We start from the raw sequence: 13,691 nt of genomic DNA, 5'->3' as shown, positions 1-13,691 counted from the left end.
GTCTTGCAGAGCAACTCTTCTTGCCAGTCGCTTGTCTCACTGTTCGCTCACATCCAAAGCTTCTCGTTTAGCTTGTCGTTTCTGGCCATCATTCTCCGCGCCACGAGCGCAGCAACGTACACCTGCGCAAGTCTCCGACCCAAGACGGAAGCTGGTCAACGCCCACACACATACAGCAAGCATGGCTTCAACACAAGTCGCGCCAGGCACGCCGGCTGCGCCTGTCAAGATCTCGACCGCCGAGGGCTTCATCACAGGTGCATTGGCCGCCATGACCGCCGTCACAGTGACAAATCCGATGGAGGTGTGTAAGACGCGCATGCAGCTTCAGGGTGAGCTCATGTCGGCTGCCCCGCGTGTACTCGGCGGCCAAACCGGCTCGGCAGCATCGCAGCCAGGCACACAAGCCGGCGTCGGTGCGCGTCTGTACAAGTCTTCGCTCGACTGCTTCACAAAGACGCTCAAGTCGGAAGGTCTCAAAGGTGTACAAAGAGGCATCGGTGCCGCCTATGTCTACCAAGTGCTGCTCAACGGTAGCCGTCTGGGATTCTACGAACCCTTCCGCAAAGCCATCAACCGCGCAGCAGGAAAGCAAGCCGAAGAGCAGTGGGCAGCAGGTGCGTTTGCGGCAGGTGCGTCGAGTGGATGTGTCGGGGCGATTCTCGGTAATCCGCTCTTCCTTGTCAAGGCGCGCATCCAAGCCTACAGTCCGCACTTTGTGATTGGCAAGGCGTCGCACAACTACAAGAGCACCATCGATGGTTTGGTCAAGATTGTTCAGAGCGAAGGCGTGCGTGGCTTGGTACGCGGCATGGACGCCGCCGTGCTGCGAACGGCCATGGGAAGCACCGTGCAGCTCCCAGCGTATACGTGGTTCAAGGGTTACCTCACCAACATGGACGTCGACGCCAACGAGTACAACCCGCTCAAGTGGCTCGCCAACAAGCCCAACTCGTTTTTCACCTACTTTGCATCGTCCATCTTCAGCGGTCTGTGCGTATGTGCAGTGATGCAACCAGCCGATACAGCGCTGACGAGAATGTACAACCAGCCGGTACGAGTCGACGAGCGTGGACGCAGCGTAGGAACGCTCTACCGTAATCCGTTTCACTGCCTCTACCTCACCGCCAAGGCCGAAGGTGTCATGGGCTGGTACAAGGGCACCACGGCGCATCTCTTCCGCATCGCACCGCACACCGTATTGACGTTGGTGGTCAACGAGGCATACCTGCGATGGTACACCAACTTCAAGAACGGTCGCTCCTTGTTGGATGCTCCGGCTGTCGAGACTACGTAAGCCGCGTTGTTCGTTCGATCACGCTTGTAATGGCCTAGCGCCGCAACGAGCTCTCGGTGCTCGTACCACCAAAGCTCGGTTTCGACATGAGAAATCACGAATAGACCTGCAATCCTATTCACTATAGACAATCGGAACGCATAGCGGCGTCAACCTTGTATCGAGTTTGGGTGGCCCTCTAGTGACCGAGGGATTGGCGTTGAGTGCAGCACTCACAGACTCACGACTGGCTTCACATTGTTAGATCGAACCGTTTGTCTCGCTGGAGAAGAAACTCGTGACTCCAAGCTTGAGGCGTCGTGCTTCACGCTTCGTGTTTGGCTGACGACCTGCCACGTCGTCAATAATTATCGAAGTTGGCGTCGAGAAGGACGAAGGGTTCGAGGAATGTATTGGGCAGCATAGCATCCACGATTCACGATTTGCGATACACATTTTTGACAGCCAATTTACGAATCCATTCACGATCCACGATCCACGATTCACGATTCACGACAACACCTGGGTTGTGGCGTCGCGCTTGCATTTGTACTGCCAGAGTCGCCTGACATATCTTGGTTGAAAGGGGCTTGTTGACAGAGCTGATTGTCTGCTGAGCCGGGGTGAGGGACGAACAAGGCTTGCGTTTTGCGTTTGGCGACTCGATTGGCACCGCCTCGTGAGACACGATGCAAGCGTCGTCATCAACGTGGACGGCGGCGTGAGAGATGAAGGTTCGGGACGAACCTTGTAAGCATCCAAGCGCACCAGAACGCGCGACTTACGACTTGGTCTGCAAGCATCGTCGGCCGTAGTCGTGAGAGCTGGCTGGCTACAAGTTAGTTGGAGTCACTCATGTGACTGTGAGGATTGGTGGAGCTCTCTGTATTCAAACCTACGTGGTTGGCTCTACCGACAACCGTGAATCCACACATGGTGAATTGAAATTCAAGATCTGCCTGACAGAAGTTTAGAAAACAAAAACAAAAATAGAAATCAAACCCAACAGCACAAAGCGAAAAGCGAAAAGCGAACAGCGAAAAGCGAGCACTGACCAAGTCACGAATTTCGTGTGTGAGGAGAGCCGTGCTGCAGTAGCGTCGCGAGCTCTGCCAACCAAAACAGTCACGAATCGTGAATCGTGAATCGTGAATTGGTAGTCGATGATGGATGGCAGTTTGTGCAGAGTGAGGTGGTACTTGAATCGTGTCAACTTACGCCAGTCCTGGATCACGATTCACATTCGTGATTCACGATTTCCACACGAGTCGTAACTCTCGACAAGCCAACGCCAACCCAACGCCCATTCCGCGCCGCACCTCGTGCTCGTCGGATCTTCTTTTCTCGCTCTCCTTACCGCCCCACGCCTTGCCCTGTGTCCTGCTTTGTGCGTCTTGTTGTTCTTCTCGATCCCATCCTCCTTCCCACGTCAAAACACAAGTCACTTGCCACGCGCACATCCACCCTGGTCAGCCTCGCCAACGCCGTCATCTTCTTCTGCGCAGCCGACGTCGCACGCTTGCCAATTGAAACACCTCACACCTCCAGCCAGCTTGTTGCTCTCGGCTTGGCATCTCCCCACCATCGAATCGGCACTTTGTCTTTGCAATTCGCTTTGATTGCTCACGACTCCTGCTCTCAACTCTTGCGGTTGCATCTAGTATAAAGGTACGTAGTCGATGCTTGCCCCATCCCTGTCCGTGCCCCTCTTGTTTCGTCGTTGGTCTCCTTGCCTTGACAGACACTCGCATCGCTCCTTTACACGACAAGCAACGCTTGCACAGCACTTTGGCATCATCATATCGGCTAGCGTCTTGGTGCGCTCCTTGGTTGCTCGACCGAATCATCCATCTTTTTGATCCGCTCTTGAGCGCGTGTGTTGCTGACGTTTGGTCTCCTTTTCTCCAATCATGGCGGCACGTCTCGGATTCAACACGCACGATTCGTCGTCTGCTTCGACCGCGTGTTTTGCACGCTCCAACTGTATCGCAGCGAGTGGGTATTCTACGATGGCTTCGTACGGCGCATCTCCATACGCTTCCACGAGCACGAGCTCGCATGCCGAATCGCCTCTGGACAAGGTGCGCGAATACACGTCCAAGGTCGAGGACCTGATCGACCAGTACACGCAGCCTATCAAGCCGCATCTGCCGGCGCTGGGTCGATTCCTGATCGTCGTCACGTTCCTCGAGGATGCGCTCCGAATCATGACGCAGTGGTCCGATCAGAAGTACTACCTGCAACGTCACCGTGGGTTCCCTTGGGGCATCAGCCACATTTTCCTGCTTGCCAACGTTGTGGTAAGTAGAACGGATGCTAGCTCGCAGCTCGTAGTGAGCAAAAACGCAGGCTTAATGGCACGCTGACTGATTGCGCATTGCGCTGTTTGCCTCGATTTCTCACTCGGATGCAGGTCATGTGCGCTGGCTCGGCAGCTGTGATCTTGCGCAAATACCCGGAAATCTCGGTGGGCGCACTGTTCGGCGTCGTGGTCGTCCAAGGGTTCGGATACGGACTGATCTTTGATCTCAACTTTTTCCTGCGCAATCTGTCGGTCGTCGGTGGACTTCTGATGGTGCTTTCCGACAGTTTTGCTGCGAAAAAGAACATCTTTGCCGGTCTGCCTAGTCTTAGCGAGACGGATCGCAAGATCTACTTTCAGCTCGCAGGTCGTGTGCTGCTCATCTTCCTGTTCATCGGCTTTATCATTCAGGGCGAGTGGTCGGTGGCACGTGTTTTGGTGTCCGTGCTCGGCTTGGGCGCCTGCGTCATGGTCGTCGTTGGCTTCAAGGCCAGGTGGAGCGCTAGCTTCCTCGTCCTCATCCTCAGCGTTTTCAACGTGTTTGTCAACAACTTCTGGACCGTCCATTCAGCGCATCCGTCGCGCGACTTTTTGCGTTACGACTTCTTCCAGACTCTGTCCATCGTCGGTGGACTCTTGTTGCTCGTCAACATGGGTCCCGGCGGTCTCTCGGTCGACGAACGAAAGAAAGTCACTTGATCTTTGCGTGCCAACATCGTGCTCCACAGGACGCCGCGCTTTCCAGCTTGTCCCCAACATGCACGCTCGACGCTCAACGCTCGACACTCGATAGCCTAGCCCCTTTCATTGCCACCCCATGATGCCGCCTACCTCGTATTGATTTCCTTAACCTCAACAAGCACTCAGCAAGCTCTCAACAAGCGTTTGTTTGTCGTACAGCAACGTGCGTGTGTGTGTGTGGTGTGCGGTGCTGATTCGCAGAGAGAGAAATGCGTACAACCCGCCGAATGGTGTGCAAACGTCAAGGTGATGTGGGAGGGTAGTCATAGTGGAACCAAGCTACGGGAGTGTTGTCTTTTTCACAGACAATGCGAGCCGAGTAGGATAAGGAGAGGGGGGCGGTGAACGAGGCTAAGGCGGTGTGTGCGGTAGAGGGGGGTAGGGAGAAGGAGAAAGATTTTCTTGCGTGCCAGTGCGGGCCGGTTAGTTGGAGGTGGACCGAGGTGTGGTAGCGGTCTGACAAGTTGCGGAGGACCAAGAGGAGTTGCGAGTTGGGCTGTTGGAGCGAGTGAATCACGAGCGGATTTTGGTCTGGATCGCGAGAAATGTGGTGGACGAGACTGGCGTTTTCCTGTGCTGTCTGCGCGTAGAGACTGCGTGTGAGTTTGGGTGGCATCTGGATGCGCATCCGTCGGTTCGCACCAGGCGTGAGTGCATACACTACAAGCCGACCTCGGTGCGGTCCAACCCGGAAGGAAACGTCGACATCCATCTCGCGTTGCCCCCACAGCGTAAACACACGCCTCCGATCAGCCAGCTTGATCGTAGGGAACATGAACGCCAGTTTCCGCAATCGGTATTGCTGGCGCGCACACATGTACGTCGCCAAATCCGACGTCCCAGTCCCGTGCGTAGTACGATAGACCAAAATCTCTGGCGCCTCTGCACACTTGTCTTGCCGACCAAGTAGCATGTCTTGCAATCTCGTCATTGTATACTCCTCTGCTTCGATCACGCCAGCCGTTGGAGCGCGCGCAACCCGAAACTGTCCGCTCCACACCTGACGTGGCGCCAACACTACGCGGCCCCGCATCGGCTCAACTCCACCGACCATCTTCCACTCGCCACTGACGAGACTGATGGCGTCCAACTCGATCGTGTCCGTAGTCAGCATGTTGGTGGCGTGCACTACAACGTCGTGCTCGCACGTAAGCGTGCGCGATACACGTGTGAGCACGTTGATCTGCAATGCGTCGCTAACGTGCGCGCTAAGCGCCATGCGTGTGAGATACGTCTCTCCATGATCCGAGTGCGAGCCAAACGCTATCAGCCACGCTAGGCGCATCTCGCCCAGTGCCACCGGTCGAACGATCAGCGACGCTTCCACTTGTTCTCCTGGTGCAATCGTCGTCTGCGCTTGTGCATCCAACACGGCCTGTGCACATGCACCAGAGAGCGAGTTCGACATCCTACATTCGGCTCCCATCTCACCACTCGCGCTCGCAAAACTCGCCACGTGAGCCTGATCGCACAATGCACGCACATCGTCCACCACCCTGGATCCGTCGTTCTTCAACACCACCTTGAGTCGCACCTCTTGACCCAAATACATGTGCTCCGGAACAGAAGAAACTTGCGCACTCAACATAGGCCTCGCCGCATCCACCGAGACCGCCAGCTCGATATCCGGTCCGTACATAACCGACGTTCGCTCTTGCTTGGTCGTGTTGAGTCGCGCACCTTTCTTGTTCAGCTGCTGAACCAACTGTATCGTATCTTGTAATCGGAATCTGACACCTGCAACGCGGACCAGTTTCAACTCGCGCTTGAGGCGAAGCATCACGCGTACGCGCTTCGACTGCAATGGAGCAAGCATGAGTTTGTCTAGCTCGTCGATCTGCACGTCGTCGTCCGACACGTGTGCAGCCGCATGCTCGTAGCCAGAAGTGCCAGTGGTCAGCACGGGTCGGATCGCGTCGATGGTCAAATCAACATTGAGCGGATTGCGCACTTGGACGTCCAGCCAAAATGGCTGGTTAATAGCCACCTGCGTTGGCTGCGTTGACGTCCGAGTTGTCGGTGGTTTGCGTCGCTTCTTGGAGCCGTCGGCTAGTGTACGTTGGCCCAACCCATTCTGCACTAGCTCTTGCTCCAAATTTCGCCACACCTGATCATCGACGATCGTCGTCGATGCGCTCGATTCCGCAGCAAATCGCAACACTGCGCTTGCCGAATCAAACATGTCATAGCACAACGAAAGCGGTTCATGCGCCTTGACGTCGATTTTACCCGACTGGTCTGCCTGAGCCGAGTACTTGTACGCGGTCTGTACATCTTGAAGGAAGCGTTGGTGTTGCGCGCTCGAACTCGCGCTCGGACGAATCAGACGGATCAGGTGCGCCACGGCGGTGTCCGAGTCGCCCTCGTTGTACGCCTGCATGCCCAACTTGTGTTCGATGTGATTTTCAATGAGCGTCCATCGCTTGCCACGATACACGACGCCGGCCAAAGCGTAGCAGCGCATTGAGAGCAATTTTTGGCCACAAGCCTGGTACTTGTGAGCGGCGGTGATGAGGTAGAGTGCAAACTTGCGAAGTGACGGTTTGGGTTGTGAGTCAAGACACGCCAGTGCGGCCTGTTCGAGCAGGAGCGGGGCTAGTACCTCATCGGAGCGCTCTGACATGCGCAGCAAACCTGCAGGAGCAGCTCGCAGATAGCGCAGCATCCGATACGCTTCGTAGTACAGTAGCGTAGCGCGCAGAGCGTAGATGTGATTTTCTTCCGTCATTGTCGTCGCGCCACTGTTGGCGCCAGTAGACGAGCCAACATGGTATTCGTAGCATGCCTGTGCCAGGTAGCTGTCGACGTCGATCGGTGCGCTCTGCGAAGTGTACATGCTCATCAAATGTGAGAGTCCAAACATCTCGGTCGCACCCGCCGAGTGTCGCGTCGCTTTATCTGCCGCAAAGTCTTTGCGTCCCAAATCGTACATGGATGCTGCTAGCTTGTAGTCGCGGATGGTAAAGGCGAAGTCGGCCAATCGACGTGTTTGTGCTTCGAGCGACGAGTAGGCATACACCTGGTGGTGCGCGTCGTATCCCGCGGATGCAGAAAGACCACCGGAAGCAGATGAACCACTTGCACCCTTGTCCGTGCCTGATGCACCCACTGCGACACCACCGAACAGCTTGCGAGATGCTCCGAACAGTCGGTTCGTGAGACCCTTGCGCGAATTTGCAAGGTGATCGCCCATGTGCTGAACGTATCTCTCCATGAACGGCACGATCGACTGAGCGGTGAGTTCGCGAATGAAGCCCTTGATGCGCTTGACGTCTTCCTGGTCCAGCATCTGCGCAAGATCCGAGCGCACCTGTTGAGACGCTGCGCTTGCCGAGACGGGTGACGTCGGTGTCGATGGAAGAAACGCCGACCAGAGCGCAGCCAGTTCTGCGCGCGCCGCAGCGCTTTCTTCGGAAGCACTGTTGATGGCTAAAAGGCAACAATGGAGGCCGTACGTTTTTTTGATCTGTTCCAGTATCTCTTTCGAGCTGGTCAGATCTGCGCCCGAGGTGCGAACGTCGTGGATGAGCACGTAGTACTTGAGCGTATCTGGGTTGATGTAAGGGTGGGCTGGGAAGGGTGAAGGGTGCGAGGAGGCCTCGTAGAGTTTCGCAAAGTCGTTCATGGGATCTGGCGAAGTAGACGATACAGCCAGAAGCACAGCGACGGGATGACTGAACGAGTCGTGTTTTGCGATCGTCCTCTGGCCGAACACGAGTTGCTGGACAGCCGTAAACCACGGAGTGATATCTTCGATAGAGCGTTGTTGCAGTTGCACGAGCGTCTCATCCAACACTTGACATGTATCGTCGTGAGCATTTGCATCCTGATGCTGATCGTGTCTGTGTAGCTGGTGAGGTAGTGATGGCGAGGTGGGAGTTGTGGGAACTTGAGCGTCCCATTTCTTGATATTGGCAGCGATCAGATGATTTACACGGTCGAGCAGCTCTTGGTGAGATCGATCGAGCGCTGAGGCGTTTGGTGGAGCTTGCGCATTTGAAGAGCTGATGGCGTGCGCGGCGTCTGCATTGAACAGCGAGTATGGATCGAAGCGAAGTGGGAATCGATCGCAGATGCGTGTTTCGAGCTGTGAGGTGCGCACCGATAGGCGTTGCACTGACGACTCGAATGGGCGCAGCAGCGTTGGCAGGTCCGGGATACCGTTCAGCTGGACAACGCGGTCGACGTCGGGACTGCACAGTACGGCAACGCGCGGTGATAGGGCGGTGTGAATGCGTAGGTCGCTCATCGCGCCGACGCGCGTGTACAGTCAGATGGTCGCACTGAGCAGATCAACGCGCGTTGGTCGTCGTACCGTTCCAGCAGAAGCAGCTGAGCCAACGTGCAAACCGCACCGCTGATGGTGTTTTCTGAAGACCGACAATCACGAATCGTGAATCGTGAATCGTGAATCGTGAATCGTGAATCGTGAATCTGAATTCGTGAAATCACGCTACGCGCTGCGGCTGCGGGTGTGGGTGCGGCTGAACCGTGCGCTTGATATTCCACGCACGACTCGTGACTGACGTTTACCATGCGCAGCTGATCGACGACGCATACTTGAACGGACTCAGGAACAGTTTGCTCTCACCACGGCGGCGCTCACAATCACGAATCGTGAATGCTGCACATGTCTACGTGGTGGGAGTCTGTCAGATTCCAGACGGCGCAGCGCAGTCGGAGACGCGCGCTGGTAGCAGTTGAATGCGAAGCGCACAGCCAGCAGACACGCAGCCAGTCACGAGTTCGGTTTACTGCGCAACACTCACGACTCGGATGTTGGTCCACATAGGCGTATACAACAGGACGGTCGACCGTAACCGAACCAGAATCTGGACGGTTTCGACATGTGTCTCGTTAGCGCAAGGGCGTCTGGGAGAGCGCAGCTCGGCTCGCACTTTCTTTCTATCAATTCGTGTGTTGCATGAATCTCGAGAATGTTTCTCATCGACGGAGGCTGGCCATCAGCGCACGAATCGTGAATGTGCGCGCCCTGTACTCGCGCTTGTCGCTCGCCTCAGCCGCAATCAAGCATCTGCAGTGCGTTGGGAAATTGCCCACATAGAACGCGTGTTGCCACGACCATCACTTGACGCCATGCTATCGCAATGCTATGCTTGTCCGTGGACCGCTAGAAAGCGCTGCTTCTGGGCTCTTGCCAAGGTATCAGTTGCATGAACAGACGGCATTATGATCGATTGGCATCAGCTCGCATGTTGGTTTTCATGTGGACAAGTTCTGAACAGCGGATCATGATGGGCTACTAGGTGTTCGCGCCTCTGGCGTTAGTGACTGTGTCTATTCTTCTGGGCATACTTTCTACCAATGCCTGACAGAGACTGGATTTGGACCGAAACTTGCTCGAGTCTGCGCTGTAGTTCAAGCATGCGTGTCGGGTGCTCTTGATGCTGAGCCAGCCGCTTTTGGAGCTCGGTCTATAGGTGTTGGATTCAGGTCTCGAGACTGAGCACGCCAGGCCAGAAGACGTATCTGGTTTGGCCTGAACCATTGCATAGTGACTTTGGGCGTGTGTTTGGGTTCGCGATCCTGCTGAACAATTGCATGCGTGTTGTCATTGAAGAACGCGACAGTCCAAGCAGCGCAAGCAGAAGTGCTTCGAGAGTAGCAATAGAAACGACCGCGTCGTACAAGCTTGCTGTTGAGACCTGTCGTCCATTGCTGCCAAAGCAGTTGCTTTTGCTTTTGCATTCGTCAGACCATATGACCGCTTACCAACCATCGACGGTGCAATCGCGATGTGCCAGAGCCGAGACAAGGCGGGCATTTTTGTGCTTGGCCGTAAGCAAAGGTTTGTTTCTTATCTCTGTTGCCCCAAAGTGTTGCAAGAGCATCTTGCGAAGCGTTGATGGTGCAACCTGATGTTGAGCTGATTGTCTTGGGGTTGCTGCGAATCAGTCGGTTGGTCCAAGCTGCATGGTGGGCGCCAACCTGTTTTCCGTGCCACTCTCTGCCACTGCGAGGTCTGAATGCACCGCGTTTCCTACGTTGCCATAGACTTGCTGATACCAATACGGCTGGCTATCTGGCGTGCGGACTGGCCGTGTTGAAGGGGCCTGAGAGCCTCGCCGCGCATTTGCGCGCTGATTGGTCTCATCCTGATTGATGGTGTACAGAATCAACAAATGCTCACTGCGCTTGCCAAACAAGCGTTCGTGCTCGCATACTGTTGGTCGATGCATGTGCAAAGTTTCATCTCATTCTATCCAGCAGAAGCGCTGTTGTTGAATGATGTGGTGGCGCCGATGCGCTTGTTCGAGACTGTCCACATGAGTCAAATTTTAAAGATAAAACTCATCACCTCATCAAGCTTGAATACCACTGGCTTGTAGCTACGGTCCAGAGCTGTCGCTTGATATATATTGAGTATAGGTTGCATTGCGATAGCATGGCGTCAACTGATGGTTTGTGGCGACACGCGTTCTATGTGCACGATTTTCGAAAGCATCCAACCAGCGAGTGACGCATAGCCGCATGCCGTCAGCGCTCTGATTCATTGACGATGGACGTGTAGGTGAATACTAGCGAATACCTTTGGACCTTAACCGAGCTAGATGCTGTTGGTGTTCGTGTTGGTGCTGCTCGTGGACGACGCTGACGTGCTGGGCTGAGCGGAGCACGCTATCTATCGTGGATGCATCTAGGGGCTGTGCGTCGAGCTGTTCCAGCACGCGCTGCTGCGTATGCGCGTGCGTGTGGGGGGCAAACTCGACGTGTAACGAGCGGTCGTGTGCCTCGTAGACCGACGTGCCGCCTACCGAAGCGAGCAGACCGCGGTGCTGAGTATCACTCGCTGCCTGTGGCCCCGCATCCGGTACAATCGTCGCATCCAGCCCCGCATCCAGCCCCGACAGCGTCGTCGCATCTGCACGCTCCACCAAGCTGCGCAGCTTGCTCTTGAGTGCGTCTGCACCGAGCGCGTTGATGAGATCGCGGATCTTGGTCGCCGACGATTTCGCCTGCCACTGCGACCAGAGCATCTGCTTCTGGTTGTTGGTCAGGCCTCCGGGCTGGCGCATCTCGCCACCGGGGTAGACGCGTGGATCGGCGAGGTGTGCACTGGCGTGTGGATCCCAGAACTTGCTGCTTCCGTTTCCGGCGCGCGCCCACTGCCCGTCCTTGGGCACCAAGAGCGGATGCGCCTCGGTGGTGAACACGTACTCGTCCAGCGAGATCACGTCTGGCGGCGAAAACAGCAGGTAGTAGTACTTGAATGTCTCGGCAAATGTAAAGCTCTCCATGCTGTCCGTCCAGCCCGCCGGTGTGCGATTCACGTCGTAGATCGCGCTGAATCCTACGTCGGTCATGCAGTGCGTCACCCACGATGCAAACATCTGCCAGCCGCGCTCCTGCCACTCGGTGTCGCCCGTGATCCTCCACATGTACAGCACCGACTCGATCGTCTCAGGCCGATTCAGATAGCTCGTATGTACACTTCGCACGCCGACGATAGGACTCCCACGTGGTTGGCCTCGCCTTGACGTGCCGTCGGCAAGGCTGATCAGCTCGAAACGATCATCGTCGTCATTCGTGTAGAAGATCATGTTCTCAGGCCCGATCCCGGTAGTCGAGCTGTTGTACGCCCACCAGCAAGTGCCCGTGATGCCCTTGGCCAGATCGAGATCATCGGCACGCTGGCTTATGATGCGCGAACCCAGTCCCAGCATGCCTCCACTGAAACAGGCAAGATGTTCCAGCTTGGCAGTGTACCTCGAGCCGGATAGCTCTCCGAGTGTGATCAAGCTGATTCCCGGTACCGTATCGATGCGAGAGATGAGCAGCTTCTTGGCTCCTTCAATGGCAGCCGAGTACATGCGGCTGTACTGCTTGAGCCGCCCACCAAGCAGCTGATACTCTTTGACCAAGTACTCGTAGTACGAATCGGCCATGCCGCCGAATCCGATCGTTCCGTACGAGATGTTGCGCTCCGGATAGATTTGGCAAGGGAAGAGCGATTCGATCCGACCGGCAGCCGTCATGTTGTGATCGAGCCAGTCGGTGGTGCGCTGGACACGGTCAAAGTAGGTGCGATTCCCGGTCACCTGCCAGAGCCGAGTGAACTCGAGGAGCAAACTGCCAGCTTCAGCGAGAATGACGCTGTTCTGTTGCTGTGGACGTTTGTGAGGGTACTCTGCAGTCTCGACCATCCTGATTCGGCCATTAGGCACACCAGTGACCGTGTCAAACGCGGGCAGGATCAGCTGTGCCAACTCTTCAGCTCGATCTCGCATCAGAATGTCGCCGCTCAGATCGTATGCTGACAGGAAGCCGCCCAAATAACGGATTGCGGTCTCAAACACCGGAATCTTACCATCTGCACTGCCATAGGCACTGCGCGAGCCGCCGATCAGACGGAAATCGATATCGCGCACATGCTGGCGTGCCAAGTCATACTCGTTGGGAAGACGCATGACGAGCAACGTGTCGAGAGCGTCGACGATGCTGGCGCCCCAGCCGTTGAATGGATCTTCTGCGGTCCTTGACACGGGTCTCAGCTCGTCGTGACCCCAGGCGTGCTTCTTATAGCCCTCCCATGCATGGATAAAGGCGTTGCGTACCATCTTTTGGCGTTGAGCGATAAGCTCATCTCGAGCTTGATCGTTGCGACGACCCGAGTGACGCGTAGGATCCTCGAATGCATGTTGCACCTTGGCTATCGGCTTGATTGGCTGAGAAAGCTCGTCAAGCGGCGGTCTCCAGCCGGTCCACGGGGCGGTGCGCCACTCGGGCTCCAGAGGCTGCTTGGCTGGAGTGTCGGCGTCGCTGGCGTGTGTCGTAGAGCGATCTTGCCACAAGCGCGTTGTCCATATTTCGGGCGAGATGGAGGGTGCCTTTTGCGGCCAAGGTGGAGGATGATGCACGGGCTCTTTGTTGAGAAGGTCTTCGAGATACGTGGGGATCTCGCCACGGTGTGGATCCGTGTCCTTGTAGAGCGTGGCTTGAGACTGTGTAACGCCGGTCAAGCTGCTCACTTGGCTCAATGGTGGAGGAAACGAGTTGGGGCCGAGCGGTTGGACTGCAACGGGTGCCGAGGTCTCGCTGGACGAGGGAAACCAAGAGCTGGCAGACTCTGAGGAAGAGCCGAACCAGTTGGGCGACTTGATGGACGGCAAACCTTGTTCTCGCAACTTTTTCACTGGTTCCATGTCCATCACGACGGGGCCGACGAGAAGCACTTGGACCGATACAATGAGCGCGACGAGCACAAAGATGACCAAGACCTTGTGTTTGGCGATCCATGATACGAGATGGGACGAGCTGAAAGGACTTATGCGCCTTGGCGTGTTGAGAGGCAAGTAGGAGGCGGTGGATGTGCTTCCAAACATGTCGCCGTGCTGATGATGCGATGTTTGG

At 56.0% G+C, this 13,691-nt stretch overlaps 5 protein-coding genes across 5 annotated transcripts; 2 read left to right on the top strand and 3 right to left on the bottom strand.

Annotated features, from left to right (window-relative positions):
* Positions 1–181: 181 nt before the first annotated feature.
* UMAG_03720 (uncharacterized protein) lies at positions 182–1,297 on the top strand (the record flags this gene model as incomplete). Its single annotated transcript, XM_011391882.1, has 1 exon — positions 182–1,297. One exon carries the CDS (start codon positions 182–184, stop codon positions 1,295–1,297), a length of 1,116 nt encoding a protein of 371 aa, XP_011390184.1.
* Positions 1,298–1,786: 489 nt separating this feature from the next.
* UMAG_10495 (uncharacterized protein) lies at positions 1,787–2,211 on the bottom strand (the record flags this gene model as incomplete). Its single annotated transcript, XM_011392016.1, has 2 exons — positions 1,787–2,104; positions 2,176–2,211. The coding sequence occupies 2 exons, from the start codon at positions 2,209–2,211 to the stop codon at positions 1,787–1,789; spliced, it is 354 nt and encodes a 117-aa protein (XP_011390318.1).
* A 1,074-nt stretch (positions 2,212–3,285) lies between these two features.
* UMAG_03718 (uncharacterized protein) lies at positions 3,286–4,277 on the top strand (the record flags this gene model as incomplete). Its single annotated transcript, XM_011391881.1, has 2 exons — positions 3,286–3,576; positions 3,690–4,277. The coding sequence occupies 2 exons, from the start codon at positions 3,286–3,288 to the stop codon at positions 4,275–4,277; spliced, it is 879 nt and encodes a 292-aa protein (XP_011390183.1).
* A 283-nt stretch (positions 4,278–4,560) lies between these two features.
* Positions 4,561–8,568, bottom strand: UMAG_03717 (uncharacterized protein; the record flags this gene model as incomplete). Its single annotated transcript, XM_011391880.1, has 1 exon — positions 4,561–8,568. One exon carries the CDS (start codon positions 8,566–8,568, stop codon positions 4,561–4,563), a length of 4,008 nt encoding a protein of 1,335 aa, XP_011390182.1.
* A 2,290-nt stretch (positions 8,569–10,858) lies between these two features.
* UMAG_10494 (uncharacterized protein) lies at positions 10,859–13,663 on the bottom strand (the record flags this gene model as incomplete). Its single annotated transcript, XM_011392015.1, has 1 exon — positions 10,859–13,663. One exon carries the CDS (start codon positions 13,661–13,663, stop codon positions 10,859–10,861), a length of 2,805 nt encoding a protein of 934 aa, XP_011390317.1.
* Positions 13,664–13,691: the final 28 nt, after the last annotated feature.

This window comes from Mycosarcoma maydis, chromosome 10, assembly GCF_000328475.2.
Source record: "Mycosarcoma maydis chromosome 10, whole genome shotgun sequence".
NCBI classification, from domain to species: Eukaryota; Fungi; Basidiomycota; class Ustilaginomycetes; order Ustilaginales; genus Mycosarcoma; species Mycosarcoma maydis.
This window is presented reverse-complemented; position numbering and strand designations above follow the sequence as displayed.